This window comes from Acanthochromis polyacanthus, chromosome 12, assembly GCF_021347895.1.
Source record: "Acanthochromis polyacanthus isolate Apoly-LR-REF ecotype Palm Island chromosome 12, KAUST_Apoly_ChrSc, whole genome shotgun sequence".
Lineage (NCBI taxonomy): Eukaryota > Metazoa > Chordata > Actinopteri > Pomacentridae > Acanthochromis > Acanthochromis polyacanthus.
In genome coordinates, this window is record NC_067124.1 from 2,096,738 (window position 1) to 2,115,922 (window position 19,185).

Sequence of the window (19,185 nt, forward strand, 5' to 3'; positions counted from 1 at the left end):
TTTGACCCGGTGCATCGCTCCCATTTGTTTGTTTTTTCAGTCGCCTCTTCACCTTTTTTCTTATGCTCAAGTGGCTTCATCACCGCACGGCTTAAAAAATTCAAATGAATGCAGGATTGGCTGATCTGCGTCACGTGATTGTACGGCTGTCAGCTCCTATGCGCATGTGAAGCACGCCTCAGATCAGGTTTGGGGGAGGTGGGAAGAAGAGGTGGTGGTGGTGGAGGTAGAGGGGGGTATTGTGCAAATGATATTCTCAAAATTGTTTTAATGTCGCATCGCTCTGTAAACTGGGTTGTTTAATATGTACGTCGTACTTCTATTTTCTGTCTTACATCAACAGATTAATTGCGGTTTTATTTTAGTACTCGCAAATAATCAAAACATAATTATGGAGCTAGTTGCTCATGGAGGAATGATATTTTACAGTGTTCACACACACACACACACACACACACACACACACACACACACACACACACACACACACACACAGGGCACACAAACACACACACACACACACACACACACACACACACACACACACACACAGGGCACACAAACACTCCCATGTCATTCATGCATGCACGCAAATGCGAGCAGAAACTTAACAACCCCCCTACCACCCCCATCTCCACTCACACACATGCTTACTTACACACACACACACACACACACACACACACACACACACACACACACACACACACACACATACACACACACACACACACACACACACACACACACACACACACACACACACACACACACACAATCACCCACACAAGGCAAGAGTGCGCTGCTCTTTGATGCCGCCCGTCGAGCTCTCGCTGGATTTTGTTTCACTCCTTTCGTGTATCTTTTCTGGGAGTGATGAGAGGTGGGCTCGGCTCCGGCGCTGAGCCTGCTCTGAGAGAGACGAAAGCTGGCCCCCGTCACCGGGTAGCTGCTCTCCAAAGCCGCGACCTTGACCTTCCCCGGCCCAAGTCTTAGGTTTAGCTCCTTTATCGCACTATCTCCAGGCATTTAAAAATACTCCTGAAACTCAATGATTTAACCCGCTTTTACGCTGTTCACATCAAAACTGGATGAAAAAAAAGCTTAATCCATCTTATCTGTTGACTGTCAAACTGCTCCGGCTAAAACCTACTCACAAAAGACAACTAGGTCACCCAGGAAAAAACAGAATTCCCTGTTACCCAGGGGAAGTTGCAGCCTGGTAATTGACTTGGGAGGAGATTCAGGAGTACTTTAAAAATAGTCTCTTCCTGAATTAACTGCAGAATATCAAGAAGGTAGCAATGTTTACTTGTGTTCCTTGCTAAAAAGTTGTTTGTTTAGCTATTGCATAGCACAGTCATAAGTTTAAATCCGACATGCACCTATATGTATTGTATATAACTTTAATGTCATGATGTGAAATTTATGGCAAAGCTGAACAAACAAAACAGCGACTTCTTTTTGCAGCAAAAGTCTTGTTGTCCATCTGTCTAAAATACATGCATTCCAAATGCACATGCATCAATTACTCATTCATCCTGACACGCTCAGGTAGAGTAACGTCCTTTTGATGGTTCGGAAATTTTAAAGAAAAGCATTTAAAATAATCAGATTCCAGCAGGAGTGGTGTGTGTCCTCTAGATGTTGTCGGCGATACGGCGATATCTCTGCACGAGGACAGTCATTCTTTAAGTTTTGCTGTCTCCCTGTACATGCTATCAATAGAAATTGCAGTGCTTCTCCAAAGATGGATGTCTCAGAGATTGTTGTCAGCCAGCCTGCTGCTAACTTCGCCAGGCTTTTGATGAGACAGAGTGCTTGACAGCTGGTATATTTCAATTGTTCAATGACACCAAACACCAGTCTCCGTGTTGATAATGTACTGCAGGACCAGGTTCTTGTGTGTGGGTGTGTGTGCATGTGCAGCTGTAGTCTGCTATTCTAAACTTTTCCCGTTTTCTTATTTCTTTAATTACTGCAGTTCTGATTTTAAAAAGTCATGGCCACAACAAGCTTCTGGGTTATTATTGGATGCCTACACCACACTGATTCCTGTAGAAATTCAATTCTCAGCTGGTTAGGTCAATTTAGCAAAGAGACTAGAAACAGGGGGAAAAGATTGTTCTGTTCAGTAGTAACAAATCCCAACTTAAAGCATCTCCGTATACTGGCCTGCTCTTGCCTATATTTCTGGTCTTTATGCTAAGCTAAGCTGAGCTAACTGGGCGCTAACAAAAATAAAGCTGACAGATAGACCTCCAGCAGAAAGTGAAATAAACTTATTTTCCAAGCTGTCAAATTTTTGCTGTTACCACAGTCTTTCCCCAACCATAACCAAGTGTTAGTTGCCTAATCATACCATATTAACATAACCATAACCTGACCAAAGTTGCAACATCAGATATTGTTAAAAGCTCATTTTGGCCCTCTACCAGACGTGTCCAGTCAACATTCTTCTATGCATAGACAGCTGAAACACCTGTACTTTTAACTGTCTTTTAACGAAAAACAAACCAAACTATGCTTTGCAGGCATTATTGCGCCCTTCAACAACAAGAGGCTCAGAATCTCCCATCCAAAGGACCTCCACAACCTCCCACCACCGACCCCCCAGCCCCCCGCTCAGCCTGTGTGGAGTGTCACCGCTAAAATGCCCTAATCCCTTTGGCTTGTTTAACTCTTTCGCCCCAAGCCGTCCATTGCCTCAAAACAAGCGTGACCTGAAGGGGTGAATCCCAGCATCCACCCCACCCACCCCCAACCAAAGTCTCTCCCCCCTCCCTCCCCATGTGGCCACCAAACTCATGTGGTTGCCTAGAAACTTGCTCTCCAGCGAACGACCCCCCACCCCTCGGTTTTCCCCCCGCTGTTTGGGGCCAAATGCAGCCACGTCTAGGCGGGGTTAGGGCGGGTTGGGGAGGTGCAGAGGCACTGGAGGAGAGGGTGAGGAGGGGGGAGACGAGGTGGTGCTGCTGGTGGTGGGGGTCCTCCGCTGTATTAAAACAAGCGCCTTTCTCAAAGATAATAGTGTGGGCTGAGGGTTATAAATGATGCATTTTGCTCACTAGGACCTGATAATAGCAGTTTGGGTAGGAGGGGAAGAAAGTTCATCGCTCTCTTATCAAAGCTCTGTGACATTTCTCCTTCAGCTGCAAAATTTCATATCACATATCTGCTTTAAAGATGTGGCACCTTTTGTTGAACTGATACAGTGCATTCCATTTCACCCCATATGCCTCTCTCATGGTATATTAATTTATAGCCCATTTGCTGGCTCTATAACACGGCCTATCAGGGGAGATGACTGGGATTCAGTAGGACATCTGTGAATTGCCACGCACAGGTTATTGAACTTTGAACAGCAGTCATTTATTTGCTTTGATTCAAAGGCACTGCTTGATATCAAGAGGGATCGTCTGCTGTGTGAAGCTCGAGCACATTTTCCCTCTTGTCTTGACTCAGTCATTCTTTGTTTTTCTTCAACATCCCACTCACTGTTAATATACTGAATAAAGGTGAAGCAGAACCATACGGTGGGTCAGTAATCAGGCTATTTCTTTTAGTGTCGCGGCCAATTTCTTTTCCTTGAAGTTGTTTTTTAAACTAGCAAGAGGAGAAGTTAAATTCATGTTGAAAATAGCCTGAGTAGGTCCATTGCTTTAACAAATGTTAATCTGCAGTAGTGAGTTGATGATGTCATTCGTCATCTCAGACCATTAGCAGAGACCTCACTCCGGGCAAGAACTTAGATTAAGAAAATTCAGATCTACATTTCATGTGCTTTAATAGAAACATTTGCAGTGAAATGTGAATCTATCATTAATTTTTTAAGTATAGTGGGGAAGAGTATTTAAGTTGTGGTCCTAAATCAAGGGAAACCTGTTTGAACATTTGTAGAATTCCATGTAGAAGACAATGTAAACTCTTAAACGTGTAACTTACATACAAACACAAACCCCATCTCTAAGCCCTACTGTGCAGACAAACTTTGTTTAAACTTGCTCTCTAAATTGGATTTCAGTTTTTTTTTTGAAGAATATCAAACATAACCACAGTAGGTCAGGAGGAAATAAGTATAAAATGATGTACAAGAACTATACATGTAGTGTTTTAGCTGACTGCAGACATCACTGCAGCAAGTTAATGTAGAATATACTGTATAGGTAGCACTGGAATAAGATGATTTTGCACATAAAGTGATTGGGAAAATTGCATGTTAAAGGATTGTTGGAAAGGGTTTTATTATATGTAATAATATTATTCAAAAGTGGAAAGTAGTTCACCTTTCTATCTGTCAATGGTCCACACCCATCTATTCTTGAAATCATAGCAACCTGGCATCCTGCCACCGAGAAACTCGTTAGCATTCAGTCGTATGCCACTGAAGGGAGAGACACGAGGTTCCCTATTTCTCTGCACCGTAACAGAAAAGAAAGACAGGACACACATGCACACATGAAAAAAAACAAACAGATGCCAGCGTGGAGCATCTTGGGTGCTATCTGAGGAGGATCTCTCCACACAAAGGGACATTCATTGGTCTGCCAAGTATCTGTGGAGTGCAGGAACAGACCCTAGAGTCTAGCGACAGATGATGATCTTATCGAAGGAGGGGTGGGGGGTTAGGTGGCAGGGGGTAGGTGGTGGTGGTGGTGGTTTAGGGTGGAGGTAGGGGGGTGGTAGAGGGTGAAGGTGGTGGAGAGGTTTTGGTTGGGATTCAGAGGAGGGGGTACGGCTCTTAGCCACATCGTGAGCTCATGTTTTGCCAAATGTGTGGCATTTGAGAATTGGATGATGAGGAATGCTGAAGACAGAACACAGGCACTGGGTTGTTAAATCTCCTAATAGCCCATTATGCGCTTTCCTCTTGGTTCAGTCGGCTGTTCGCAGTTTGACGGGTTAAACACTGTGACTTTGTATTTGTTCTAAATTTATTTGTAATGAGTATAGGTAATAGAGTTGGGATTTGGGGCTTGTAAAGAATTGAATTATCACCGTGACATAAAGACTTTTTGCAGCCATAATTACAAAAATTGTCAGCGGCTCAGCTGATAACAGAACACATCTGTCAGTGTATTTTTTGCAACGTTCGTAAACCTGTAAATGCACATAGAGAACATACAGACAGTCGATGAAGGGAACTCATTATTCATCCTCGGTTGTTTTTGTGGAGATCTTCCACTAGTATCTGCAACAGATGTGACAAGCCATCTGTGAGCCAAGGTCCTCAGGCAACATTTGGTGTGAGATGCACACAACTGGCACCTAAACATGGCGGACCACAAACCGCACAAAATGAATTGTACCCTCTTTGCCCCCTCCTTCTCACACCTACACTACCCATTACCCTCTTTTTACTCCGACCATCCCACCCAGAAGAGAAAGAAAAGGAGAGAAAGGAACAGAGTCATTGGCTGGGGATGGCTTGAGCTGTGTGTCAAGCAGGGCTAAACAGGAACTTGCATCCAAGCGGTTAAAGGCCGTGGGTCTTATCTGAGGACAAACAGAATGCATCAAGCGGTGGCTGTTGCTCTCAGTGATGACGACCAGCTGTGCACCAATGTTTAATTATTTCTCTGTAATGAGCTTACCCACCTTCCACTGCAGCACCAGGAAGACAGCGTGGAACAGCAGGAACAAGGGAGGGGGACAGAGGATACAGAGGGAGGGAAGAAACAGATAAACACTGTCCAGATTATCTTTTTAAAAACTATGCATTCTCTCCTAAATGATTGGATCATGTGTAGGTATTTGAAAGATTTTTGCATCTACATTTATCGAGTGATTTTCTGTAATGGATGACATTTAGCTTTTTATTGCAACAGGATTGATGAACCATTGATGAGCATATATGATCAGCAAGGTGTCATTTGTAACGGCGAGCACCATGTTTCGATCATGTTTATGCATGCAAAGCAGCACATAAGCACACATTTCCATACCGACACAACGGACGAGCACAATAGCAAGCCGCAGATACACGGTTGATATTTACAGAGTAGAACAGGGCTGAATAGGTCATTATGCCACATACGCATCAGAAAGTTCAGTGATCACTTCAGCCCATTCAGCATGAACCGAGCTGCCCTGAATACATTTTAGCCACACGTGTTAACAACCAGGTTAAAAGACACACAATGGTAGCAACACATGTAGAGTTTGTTTGCACAATATTACTCACATCACATGAAGATTATTTGCCTGCCAAGAATAATGTACACATTGTAGGCTGGTTTCATGCTAAAGAGAGGAGCAACCCACATCAGTAATGGTGTTCTGTAGCTTTGACCTAACAAAGGTCGGTCCAGAAACATCTGAAGAAGCTCTCAAACATGACTCACTCCTGATAAAAATGGATTTTTATCTCCTCCTTGTGTGCAGAAAGTTTACAAAACTAGACAGAACTTGCAGTTACAGAAGTTTGAATCATCAGACTTCCTCTTACAAGACTTCTTAGGGTTGTCAGGGCAACCAGACGGAAATGTACAGTTGAGAGCTGCATGCTTTGGGACACGCACACACACACACACACACACTCACACATACACACACACACAAGGGAAACATCCTCCTCTGTAAACTATGTCACCGCCTGCCATGAGGTTTATCATAACTATTTGATTAATCACCGTCCTGAAAAAGTGCACTGAATCTAAGAGATAAGATAGCCAGGGGTGTCGGGGAGGTGAGCACCGGTAGTACTAACAGTGCTATCCGGTTCCACTGTTAATTAACTGGAGCCGTGCACAGCGCTAACAAGGGCCCTGCCTTCCTGGAACAACAGAAATAGGCCTGCCACGAGCTGCTCTTACCAGCCAGTGAGCCTGCACTGTCTCACAGAGATTATCTCAACACAAGACACCTTTCAAGTAAGGTTAGCGAGCCATGTGTCTGAGGAACACCATCAGATGGATGCTCGCTTGATTTACTTATCCATTTTGAAACTGCTTGGCTATAACCTGCACTGTTTACCGCGGAGCTTTGACGCAATAATAAGCTCGCACATGTAGGTTTGTGGGAAAAGGACAATGAGGAAACGTCACTGTGATTGGATGTGGAACTTGCGTGCTATATAGAGCACTATGGCTGACTGCTTTGGGTTCTGGTGTGTTTTTAGGAGAGCTGGATGCGTTCCTTAAAGATGGCGAGCGTCGGATCCACAGCCGACAGCAGCTTCCTGTGGGGACGACTTGGGGACCATTCGAGGGGAAGATCGAGATGAGCACTGACAACACTGCACTGGTACGTCCTTGCTTTGGTCAAATACAGTATAATTTTGGCTTAATGTACACTAGCATTCAAAAGTTTGGGTTCACTCCGACAATTTCATGTTTTCCATGAAAACTCCCACTTTTATCCATGTGCTAACATAACTGCACAAGGGTTTTCTGATCATCAATGAGCCTTTCAGCACCATTAGCTAACACAATGTAGCATTAGAACACAGGAGTGATGGTTGCTGGAAATGTTCCTCTGTACCCCTATGGAGATATTCCATTAAAAATCAGCTGTTTCCAGCTACAATAGTCATTTACCACATTAACTATGTCTACACTGGATTTATCATTCATTTAATGTGATCTTCATTGAAAAAAAAACTGCTTTTCTTTCAAAAATAAGGACATTTTAAGTGACCCCAAACTTTTGAACGGTAGTGTAGGTGCCACTTCCTTATAGTAAATAATCATCTTCTTTTGCAATAAGACACAAAAACAAAATAAAAAGCACCCTCAAAGCACAGAAAACTATAAAATGAATTTAAAAAGACTGACTGTGATTTGTAGAGTTATTTAAAAGAAGATCCAGTTTCAGGAAAGCAAATAGGATCCAGCTACCCTACTCTTTAACTTCAAATCTGGAATGGCTGAGAAGCTATTTAATGAGGATATTAGGCAACATGAGGGTCATAACAATCAAGGATATTATATATATATATATATATATATATATATATATATGTATATATCAGGCCAACCCGGTCTCACGGGGATTCGTGAAACTGTCACGTAAGTTTTAGTTTCGGTTTCGTGCGCACCAACACGATTTCGTCATGTTTTTCGTGCCGCTCACCACGAAATGTTTTTCGCTGTGGTAATCACATCTGAAAGTGGTTATACCGGCGGATTCATGACGATCTAAGCTGTCCATCGGCGTATACTGCTTGTGTGATCGCGTTTGCGGCCGCCGGCCGCCGGCCGCCGGACATTCTTGAAATTCCTATGCAAATTGGTAAGTGTACCACCGGCTTATGGTTAGGTTATGGTTAGGGTTATGGTTAGGGTTATGTTTAGGGACGATGTCATGCAAAATATAGCCTTGGATTCGCCACGGTTTTACATTAAAAATATAATATACACATTCTTTTGAAATACGTTCTGAGTGGCACGAAAAGTCCGCCGTTTAAAATACATTGGTGCGCATTTCGTGGTGAGCGGCACGAAAAACATGACGAAATCGTGTTGGTGCACACGAAACTAAAACTTACGTGACAGTTTCACGAATCCCCGTGAGATCGGGCTGATCAGGCAGGTGTATGACTTTAAACCACAGAACTCAAACTCCTCTTGATCTACTGATTTGGGCAGTTGAAAAGACTAACTGCAATAATCTAGATTTGGTGCTACATAGACATAGCCTAGCCACGCTAGACAACCCACGGCAACGAATTTAATTCTCTGCCAGGGTGGGTCTAGTTACCCTCCATAAGGCTCGAGGCTGGATTCTCCTAAAACTGGCCGGACCAATCACCATGAAGTGTAGAGTCAGAAGGCGGGCGTAACTAAGTGACGACAGAGGCGTGACGATTCTGACAGAAACAACCGGAGCACAATAAACAGTTATCTTTCCACTCGGCTTTGGCCACAGCCCTTAAAGATTTGAAGCTAAAATTCAACTTGAAAGATAAACAAAGGACGGCACTGAAGTGTTTCATTGAGAAGAAAGACGTATTTGGACTTATGCCGACGGGATATGGCAAATCCTTAATATACCAGTTGGCTCCGCTGGTTGGGAAGCTAATGGGACTTAGCCACAATCCGCCGGTGCTCTCGGAACTCCGTCAGCCTATTCGTTGCACTGATTGGTTGTATACCTACCCAATTGCTGCAGAGTGATTTGATAGACAACCTTTTAGCCCGCCTCCCTCCCTGTCGAGCGGTTCTAGACCCTTGTGCCTTCAGAAACATGGGTCTAGCGCGGCTAGGCTAACATAGACATTTATGAGGGCTGCTAAATCAGTATAACAAGACCGTTCATCTCATCCAGATTTAGAAGAAAACTATGCGCCATCTCTTTTGATGTCAATTAGGCATTTTTGTATTGAGAGCAAGTAAGCTTTATTGAAAGGTATATAACAAGGCATGCTGCAGAATGTGCACAGTTGTTTAAAATAATAACGTAAATAGTCAAAAAAAGAGGAAAAATTTCAGTAAAGTACAGTGATTACGTAAAATAAATTGTCTCATAACTGGTAACCAAAATATTGTCATTAATGATGTACAGCTGAACTGTAAAGCTATAATCAATGATGTAACCATTAATTCCAACTTCCAAAATGTGCTTCGCTTCCACTATTTGTTAGTATTTATTATTTGTACTAAAAGCTATTCTTTTATTTGTCAGACTGACTGAACTTACATTCCTTTAGCAGCTATGCTATCATGATGACTAGCGAGTCCTACATCTAAAGACCGTATTCATATCAACTCTCATGGCAGTCAGACCTACTGAGGTAACTCTTCTGGGATCCAGCTGGCCTCCAACATGAGCCTTTGAAGTGCATCTGTTTTAACCATTTAATCTGCATATTTTATGACAAAACATTTTAATTGGTGGATTTGGAGCTCAGTCCAGGCCTCAATTGAACAAAATCACATTTCATTATTTTTGATGTTACCCTGCACGTGGCAGCTTTATATCTCTTGTTTCAAAGATCCCAGCAGAGGCGTGTGTTGACCTGCTGCTCTGCTGGAGTGACGAGGCCTCTGCGGGTTTGATATTCCATTCTGCATTCGGATTAATTAAGAAATTCCCATTAAAATCAGAACCAGTGGCACATTCATCCTGTTAAGAAACATAAGGAAAAGTCCGTAAGGATTTCAGACTCAGAGGCCATCCCCCTCCATTTACCGAGATTCCTTCATCGCATAACTTTATTAAATCATTTTCGGAGCAGTTTTGACTGTTTTCTAAGCTCCCCTCATGGTTTTGAAGTCATCAGTGGCTTTAAATAACTCAGGCCGTATTATAGCCATGAAATATGGCTTCTCTCAGGGTAAAGCCAGTTATCCTTGGGCGGAAAAGTGATTTGACAGAGCAACACCTCAAGTTGCCTTCCAAAGTAACACACTCCATATATTTCTCCTGCAATCTCTGCATGAATTTCCTGAAAGGCATCAAAAAACAACCTCCAACTGCACCTGAAATGACCTAACGGCTCACCAAGTGATGCCATATGAAGCATCTTCTTGAACTGTTTGTTGTTTGAGTGGTTCCAGTAGATAGAAACTTTACAAATTCATCACACTACCTGCTGAACTAGATGCATAAACTGATTGTTGCTCTTGGCAAGAGTGATAAGTTCTTAACTAACTGCCCTCTGAGGAATTCATTGCAGTTTTCCAGATCCTCCTCGGGTTTTCTTTTCCTTTTTTAAGTGAGCAGGTGCTGGTCATCACCTGTAATAGGCTGTGGAGGGGTTACAGAATATGCCAAACCTCCCTCGCAATTAAAAGCAGAGGAAGAAGCTCTGGCATATTGCCTTTAAGGATCTCATGTGTGTCTATTCTCATGGGAGCCCTTTCAATGCTTTGCTGCTTGCCCTCCTCCTCTCCTAAGTTTCATCTTTCAAATGGGGTACTGGCTGTTAGCAGCTTCTCACTATCTCTCATTAAAGGCTAGGTCAACCCAACTGGCATGTTTTGTTTTACTGAGCCTCCTTTTAAGGTTCACTGTAACTTTTTACTTTGTTTCTTAGACGCTGAATAAGCCAGAAACTTAAAAATTCGTGTATTTTAGGCATCACGAGGGAATCGTCTCATTTACAGTAGCATAGTTTTCTTTCTTTCTTTTTTTTAATCAAGCCTCTAGTCATCGAGCTGCTGCCTTGTTAAACATGCAGCCATTGGCAACATCCCCAATATAGCGCTGCATTTATCTCAGTTATTTCAGTGGGAAGCGAGGGAGTCGTGCAAATCGTCAAACACTGACACATCAAGACAGGAACGAGCCCAGATGCCTCACCTGAAGAGGGAAAAGTTGAAATAACAAATGTGAGAGAAAAAGAAGAAGAAGACAAGGAGGGGAAAAAGGCCTGGCTAGTTTTGATGCATGTCAGGGCGGCCAGCGCTGCAGAGCGGGGTCAGAAGGCGGTAGAAAGCGTTTGAGGTAGAAATAAAGGCTCATTGCTTCGTGGGTCTCTACCTCACCTAGGAGGCACTCTCAGTCATTCTTATGAAGTGTGACCTCCACAGACTATTAAATCTCCTTTTACTCTCTTAGATTTTTTGAAACCGTAGAGGTGAATGAATTACCCGAAAGCAGTCAGGTATGTGGCAGGAGTGACACCTCTCTCATGCTTGAAACACACGACCCGCTGCTGAGATATTGATATGCCCTCTCGAAAATCAAACATATTTTATCCCTCCATCCAGACATGTCATTTAAGATATGACTTTTTAGAGGTCAAGCTATTTTTGTCGAGCCGCCACGTACGGTGCATAGGTCCATTTCTCCTGTTTCTCAATCCTTGGCATTACGCCCAGAGAAGGGACTAAAATGAAACGACTCCTTAAAGTGCCTTACAGTAAATAATGAAAATACAGTGAATTTTAGCAGTGTTTGCATTAAAGTAGACAAGAGAAGCACTTTGGCACACGCAGAGGCGATTAGGAGGGGAGTGTGTTGCATTCAGGCTGGTGTCTGGGGAGCCGTCCTGTGGAGGTATAAGGATGGGAGGAGGTAAGGGGAATGGGGGGGGGGAGTTGACTGGTCCCTAGAGGCTGCAAATGGGAGCTGATGCTGGAGCTGGCCTAGCTACATGCGCTGTGGCGTGGGAGCCGATGTGGGTTTGGCTGCCGGCGGACGACAGGCCTCAGTAGCTGAGCGGAGTGATGGATGATGCTGAGAAAGAACAGTGAGTGGAGCGTTTCATGCAGTTGTCCAGGCAGGCCTGGAAAGAGAGGTATAAAGCTTGAAAAAGAAAGAATGAAAAGAGAGAGAGAGAGTCAGGGGAGAGAAATAGCAGGAAAAAACAGAAGGGAAAAAGCATGACAGGAAATCTGGGCATCTGCAGGACAGAGATAGGGTCACATCTCGACCGTTTATCAAAGAGGAAAGCAGATTTCACAGCTGATGGGTCGGCCGTGGCAGGTCTGTAGACCCCAGGGGCTCGGCTTGGCATGAGGGACTGGAGTTGTAGTTATTGCTACTGCAGACCTGTTAACACAATCACATTGCTTGTGTTAGACAGCTCATATGCCTGGGCTGACTGTGATAGTTTTATACGTTCTTTATCATTCCTACATCACCTGTAGACTTTATGCATTTCCACCTAAATTCGGTTTAAGTGAATATTTTTGAAGAGATAGTAGAAAAGGGTGGATCTTAACCAGCCAAGTAGAGGAAACACTGAGCTCTTAACTACACTGAAAGGCAGCCTGGAGTCTGAACTGAAAACTAAGTAATTGGCTCAAGTCAGAGCAGTTTGTGATGTGAAGAAGGGTCAAAGCAAGTAACAGACAAAAAGAAAAAAAGAAAAAGGACAAACAGTGTGTAAAGAATTAAACCCTCAAGAGTTGGCGTAGTTGTGCTGTTGTTAGGCGCCTTTTCCTTTTCTGCTCCTCTTCCTCCTCCTCTCCACCTTCTCTCTGCTCTGTGTCTGACTGATGGAGCTGCCAGGGCGCCGTCTCATCCCTCACTTCTCTCACTGATCAATCAGACCATTAGACTCCAATTACAGCCGAAGCCCCGGCGCAGGTGAGCGACGAGCACATTCAGCCGGCTGCCGACAACGCCTCCGCCCGGCTTCCTCGCACTCTCCAAATTAACGCAAATTAATAGTGACACTCAGACATAAATGTCTGCAATCGGGGGGCTAAATTAACAGTCTGGGTCGAAGCTATTGAGTAGCAGGTGTCTTTAAAAGCGGTAATTACCTATGCTGGACAGAACCGGGAGGAGAAGGTGGCCCACGGTTTGCCTGGAGTAAGAGGCCTGGCCCCGGTGAGCCTGGCTTCCATTGTAGGTGTTAATAATTGATTGGGAGGCAAGCTATTAATGAGCAGCAGATTTAGTGCTCTGTTGTAAATGTGTGTTGATGAGGGTGTTGCCGCCTCTTGTACAATGCCTTCCCAATGCTAATTACTGGGGCTTAGTCAAGGTGCAACTGTAATGAGTCTGGATTCAATAGAATTCTGCTCTTTATGTGTTTTGAGGGCATTTTAGTGCAAATTACACAATAGCTGAAACGCATAAGACTTGCTTAATTTCGGATTAAGATCTATCTGGCAGTTTTTTATCTTGTCCTCCATCTTAATATTGTTGTATTTTAGCTCAGTTTGCTGTGAGCACAGGTTTATGATAAAAACACATCTGCTGCTGTAATCTCTGGGCCTTGATACAAAGGCAGTGATTTGAAAAACTGCAGGTTACAAGGACATAATAAAAGTCAATAAGTGCTGTTGGCTGATTAAGTATCATAACATTTTAGTCTTAACATGGTGTTACAACATGACCCTTGAATCATACATCATCTGAATCAGTGTGATGATATTTTGCCAATATCTAAGCCTAGGAGGACTTTTTTTTGCCTCACTGAATCTGCCTGCAGTGAAGAAATAATAATGTGAAATATTTGGATGACCTCTGTTATATTTTTTGTTCAATTATGTCATCAGGAACTATTTAAGATAGAAAATGAAGCCTTAATTAATTCTTTTAAATGTCCCGAATAGTGAAACAAGGTCAAGAATTTCTATTTTTGCCAAAGTGCACTTGAGAACATAATGTTTTAATGCCCGTGTGCTCACATGTGTGCATGATGTGTTGACAAATTTGAGCATACATGCACTTAAGTGTGCGCTTTAGGTCATAGTGTCTGTGAATGCGCCGCTGTGTGGGAGGGCATGAGCGCATCAGTGTGCGTGTGCAGACTGTGTGCCGCTTTTGGCTGTGAACAGAGAGCTTTAGCTTGTAGACTACAGAAGAGCGAAAATGTCGAGATACTGTCCTAATTTTCACCTGGGACAGAGAGAGAGGCAGAGGCTGTCAACCGATGGAGTGTGATTATTGTGTAATTTAGTACAAGGGTAGGAATATGGGTCTGTGCAACCAAAAAATGCTCCAGAAATTATTCAGCCCATCACTCAAGCCATTTATCTCACCCCTTTTGCCCACCCTCTCCCTCCAATATGTTTATTGTTAGCTACCCCTAAACTTTAACAAGTGGTGGCGGATTTTTCTGTTTCAGAAATTATATTTTTCTTCTTGTCATTGCTTCATTAATCAAGAGGAGGCATTCTGAAAAATGTTTTGTTTTGGAGGCTGCAATCTATTTTGTGTGTGTGTGTGTTGTAGTTAATCTGCGCCCGTGGCAGATTTCCCCTCCGAAACGCAGCGCTAAGCAGCGGTATCGCAGGCCTATTGTTGTAGCCTCTGTCATAGCAAGGAGAGCCTGATGCAGGCCTGGGCTCGCCTGATAAGGAAAAGAGGATTCAACATGGCTGGAAAGGAGAATCAGTGGGACTTGAGAGTGGAGTATGGATGGGGCAGATGCGCTCGCACACATACGCGCACACACACGTACGTACATACAGAGTCACACAGACATACAGAATGGTTACACACATGTTGTACACACATACAGTCACACATGAGCCGACACACACACAAATCATCACCATCATCACACTGGCACATGCCCAGGCAATTATTTACAGTAACATCCAATTACATATGCAAGAAGGCACCCCAGGATAGGACCTCTCTGTAGCATAGCCGCTAAATCACACAGACTCACACACACACAGACACACACACACAGACACACACACACAGACACACACACACACACACACACACACACACACACACACACACACACACACACACACACACACACACAGCGTCAAATATGCATGCACACAAACACACAAACAAACAAACCATTAACTTAAAACACAGAAATCTGTAGTCCAAACATTTTCATTTATGTTTGCATTTAAAGGTGGCCTGAGCTTTCTATCTGAAAGTCACACTGTCTTGGATATGGTTTGAAAACACCCGACACTATCAGGACTAACAGGATTTGAATTTCTGTGTTGGACACACAAATAATTTTGGCACAAAGAATGTGGCTTCATCTAATGAAATAATGGGCCCAAATTTTAGGCGGAGAACCAATTTGTGATTGCATGCATCAATTATTTCTTGGGTTTAAACCAATATCAGGGCTGGGGTCTCTTCAGATGGGTAAAATGGTAATTATCTGGCCTGCTTTCCCCCTGCTCAGTGTCATCCATATATTTATCGATGGCATTATCGATGGTTTTCATGTTCTTACATGAAAAGGAGGAAACATCCAAGCTCATTCTATTGAAGTAGCCCTTTAAATCTGGGCTTTTTAACCCAGATCAACATGACATTGATGTTTGCTTGTGAGTCAGATGGAGAATGGTTTGCAGGCTGTGGCGAAAGAAACACACAATCATTGTTTTTTTTGTTGTTGTTATTTATACGTTTCCAAGCCTGCACTTTCAAAGTTTCTGCCTGCTTGGCTGGAACTCACTGCCGCCCACAGCTCCATGCATTAGCCGTGAAGCACTCAGTCAGTCAGCTAGTCAGAGCTATTATGGCCACAGCTGAGCTCCACTGTTTGAGAGATAATACATGGTTGACTTGATCCACAAGTGAACCTGACATTTTGCTGTCCTTACATCACATCACAACTACCCAAACTGATATGGCAGGTCCCCTGATAAGCAGAGCAGGACTCACTGATTTGCTTTGTGCTCACTTTAATGGCTGCATGGTTTCCTCAAACACACCAAGGATGCAGTGACTTCATCAGGACACAGATACAAAGATGAGGATCATTTGCAGCATAATTCACTGGAGTTTGCTTTCGAGGCTTTGGCCTTATTTTCACAAGCAATGTTATATTTTTTTATATGTTTTTATTGTCTTGTTGTCATTTTATTGACAGTACTTTCTTAAAATGTGAACCATGTTTCTCATGAATCCAGCCACAACACAATATCAACTATGGGAGATACTCTACCTTTTACTCCACTACATTTATTAGATAGTTCATATTATTATAATATTAATATTAATATAATATATTATTATTATATTATTACCACACTGTAAAAGTTGTGCATGAATATAATGATTAAAGTGAAAGTACAGAAGCATTATCAGCAAAATGTACTTAAAGTATCAGAGTGAAAGCACCCAATTTAGAAAAATGCACCCCTTGGGAGTTATGAATTTATATATTATATTATTATATTATTATTACTGATACATGAATGTGTGAGACGCATTTTAATAGCATCAGTCAAGGTGAGGCTAATTTGAACAATTTCATAATGCAGTAAAAAGTGCAGTGTTTCCCTCTGAAATTCATTTTGCTGTTGCGTTCCACCACAGCTAATAAAATCAAATATGAAATAATATACCACTCTAAAGGACTATGTACTGATATTGACTGACTGATTTTGAATAGTGAGCTGAAGTGGGGCTTTTATTCAAGTAGAAGATGGAGACACTTCTTCCACTTTTGTTTGGTTCTGCAACGCAGTGCAGCAGCTCTTCTTCCAAACCTGATTTGACTGAAATAATAAATGTGCAGTTGTGTGTTGCAAAAGTTCAAATGCATTCATGTTAAGTATTTCAGTTGAAACAGATTATTTTGAGTGCTAAAATACAATAAGTCATTAAAACATTGTAGAACTGGACATATACTACTGTTCAAAAGTTTGGTGTCACTTAGAAATGTTCTTTTTTTGAAAGAAAGTATTTTTTTTCAATGAAGGTAACATTAAATGAATGATAAATCCAGTGTAGACATAGTTAATGTGCTAAATGACTATTCTATCTGTAAACAGCTGATTTTTAATGAAATATCTTCATAGGGGTACAGAGGAACATTTCCAGCAACCATCACTCCTGTGTTCTAATGCTACATTGTGTTAGCTAATGGGGCTGAAAGGCTCATTGATGATCAGAAAACCATTGTGCAGTTACGTTAGCACATGGATAAAAGTGGGAGTTTTCATGGAAAACATAGAATTGCCTGGGTGACCCCAAACTTTTGAACGGTCGTGTACAAGAGAATTCCATAGATTTCCTGCTTGTGTTTTTATCTCTGTCATGACAATGTCTCCGTCCTCACAAACCCTTCAGGTGTAGCTGCATACTGTAACTGTAACAGATAAACAGGCAGCTGCCATCCTCCAGCAGTCTGCAGCAGAGCAGGGACCAGTGGTGACTGAAAGCCCCAGCGAGGCTCTCGGTCCTGGGGGGCCACTCTTCACACCCGCAGGGCTCAAGGGTGAGCTGGGTGTCCCTGTCTCCCCCCTGCTCCCTCCCTCACAGCTCTCTGGATGTTTGCTGTCTTCCCGTTGCCCATCAGGGAGACACAGTCTGGATATCAAGCTGTCACACTGAAGAGATGTAGTATCTGCCTGCTTATGGTTTCTGTATGTTGTAACCGCACACAAACAGCTTGATATGAACATTAACATTCATGAACAACTGTTCCATTTGGGATAGCAGAAGTCATACACGATCACTTACACACTTATCTCAAGAGTTTTATGAATTTGAATGACTGCTTGGTGCAGATTTAGGGATATGCTTCTTTACCTACGATATATCCCGCTTTTAAAGGAGCCAACAAATAAGTAGAGCTCCGTTTTTACAGAATGTTAGTCTGATAGGCAACAATAGTCAAGCTCAGAAGTCCCTGGCTTCACACATATCGCCTTGTTTTACAGTACGCAATATGTCTTCCCAAATGAATGATTATTCAACACTTCAATACACAACAGACCTCTATTGCAGCAAAGGCGCAAGAGGAAGAACAAGAAGGAAGAAGCAAAAAGAAAGAAAAGTGAAACAAAGTTGAGTGGTGCCAGCTGCTTTGCCATCTGTCACTGTCATGGCTGTAATTTGTGATATGTTGAAACAACTTTCTTGAAAAGTGCTGGAGATAATCCTCGATTGTTTCCATTTGCAAGCCCCTGATAGTCCTCTCAGTCTTCCAGCGAGCGGGTTCAAAACGGGGTTTGATGGACGTCGTTGATGGCTGACCAATCCTTCTAATGTTTGTGATTGTAGAAATAAACTGTTGGCCTCATCATCTCTTTATAAGGAAGTTTGAGTCGAAGCTCCTTGTTAGAATGCCAGGATAATGGCACTCTAAAACAGCTCCAAAATCATACATTATTCACAGCAAAGAGCTTTCTCCGTGAGCACTGTCACTTGTAGAACTGCTGCAGTTCCCCCTCTCCTCTTTTTCTCTTGGTCATGTTGGCGAGGGAAGTGTAGAAACACAGAGGCTCTGCTTGCTTCACCTCCTTCAGAGAAAGAAGGACAGCCACCCTACAGGGAGGCAAACCCCTGCTGGTAGACCTTGATAAGTCCTCGCTGTCCCCTGTCCTGGCCTTAGCCCTCTGATCTTCAGCCTAGTTGGCTCAGGGCCTACCGAAGACAAAGCCCTGTCAAAACGACTCGGGACGGATGAACAACCAAGCAGAAAAATTTAAGTCTTCTAACAAAAAACAACAAACACAAAAAAGGTTAGCATTGAAGATAAGAAAGCTGATAGGTGCTAGAGGAGATGAAGGTCTGGACAGTGTCCATTCTCTCCCTGGTGGTCCAGCAGCGCCTCATTAGATGGATGTGTATGAGGCTGTCAAAGCAGGAATATTATACCACGGGGTCGTCAGCAAACTAATTGGGTAACAAAGACCATTTCCAGCTCGGGAAACCCATCTTTTAACAGTCCGCGTGCTGAGACTCTGATAAGAGAGTTCACGTCTAATGCATTTAGTGAGGGGCAAGTTCACCATCTTTATCTTATTTACTTAACTTGGTGTAAATATTGTTGGTCTTTTACAGTGGATTTAGTGAGACCCCATTTCTCTGAAGTGCACGTAGGGATCAAACTATTGAACA

General features: G+C 42.9%; 1 protein-coding gene across 2 annotated transcripts in view; it reads left to right on the forward strand.

Annotated features, from left to right (window-relative positions):
• zfpm2a (zinc finger protein, FOG family member 2a) overlaps window positions 1-19,185 on the forward strand; it is a 126,199-nt gene that overhangs the window by 48,073 nt on the left and 58,941 nt on the right. For both annotated transcript variants that reach the window (XM_022204215.2, XM_022204206.2), the window contains exon 4: window positions 7,121-7,245. In XM_022204215.2, coding sequence (XP_022059907.1) covers window positions 7,121-7,245 — 125 coding nt within the window. The remainder of the gene's footprint in view (window positions 1-7,120; window positions 7,246-19,185) is intronic.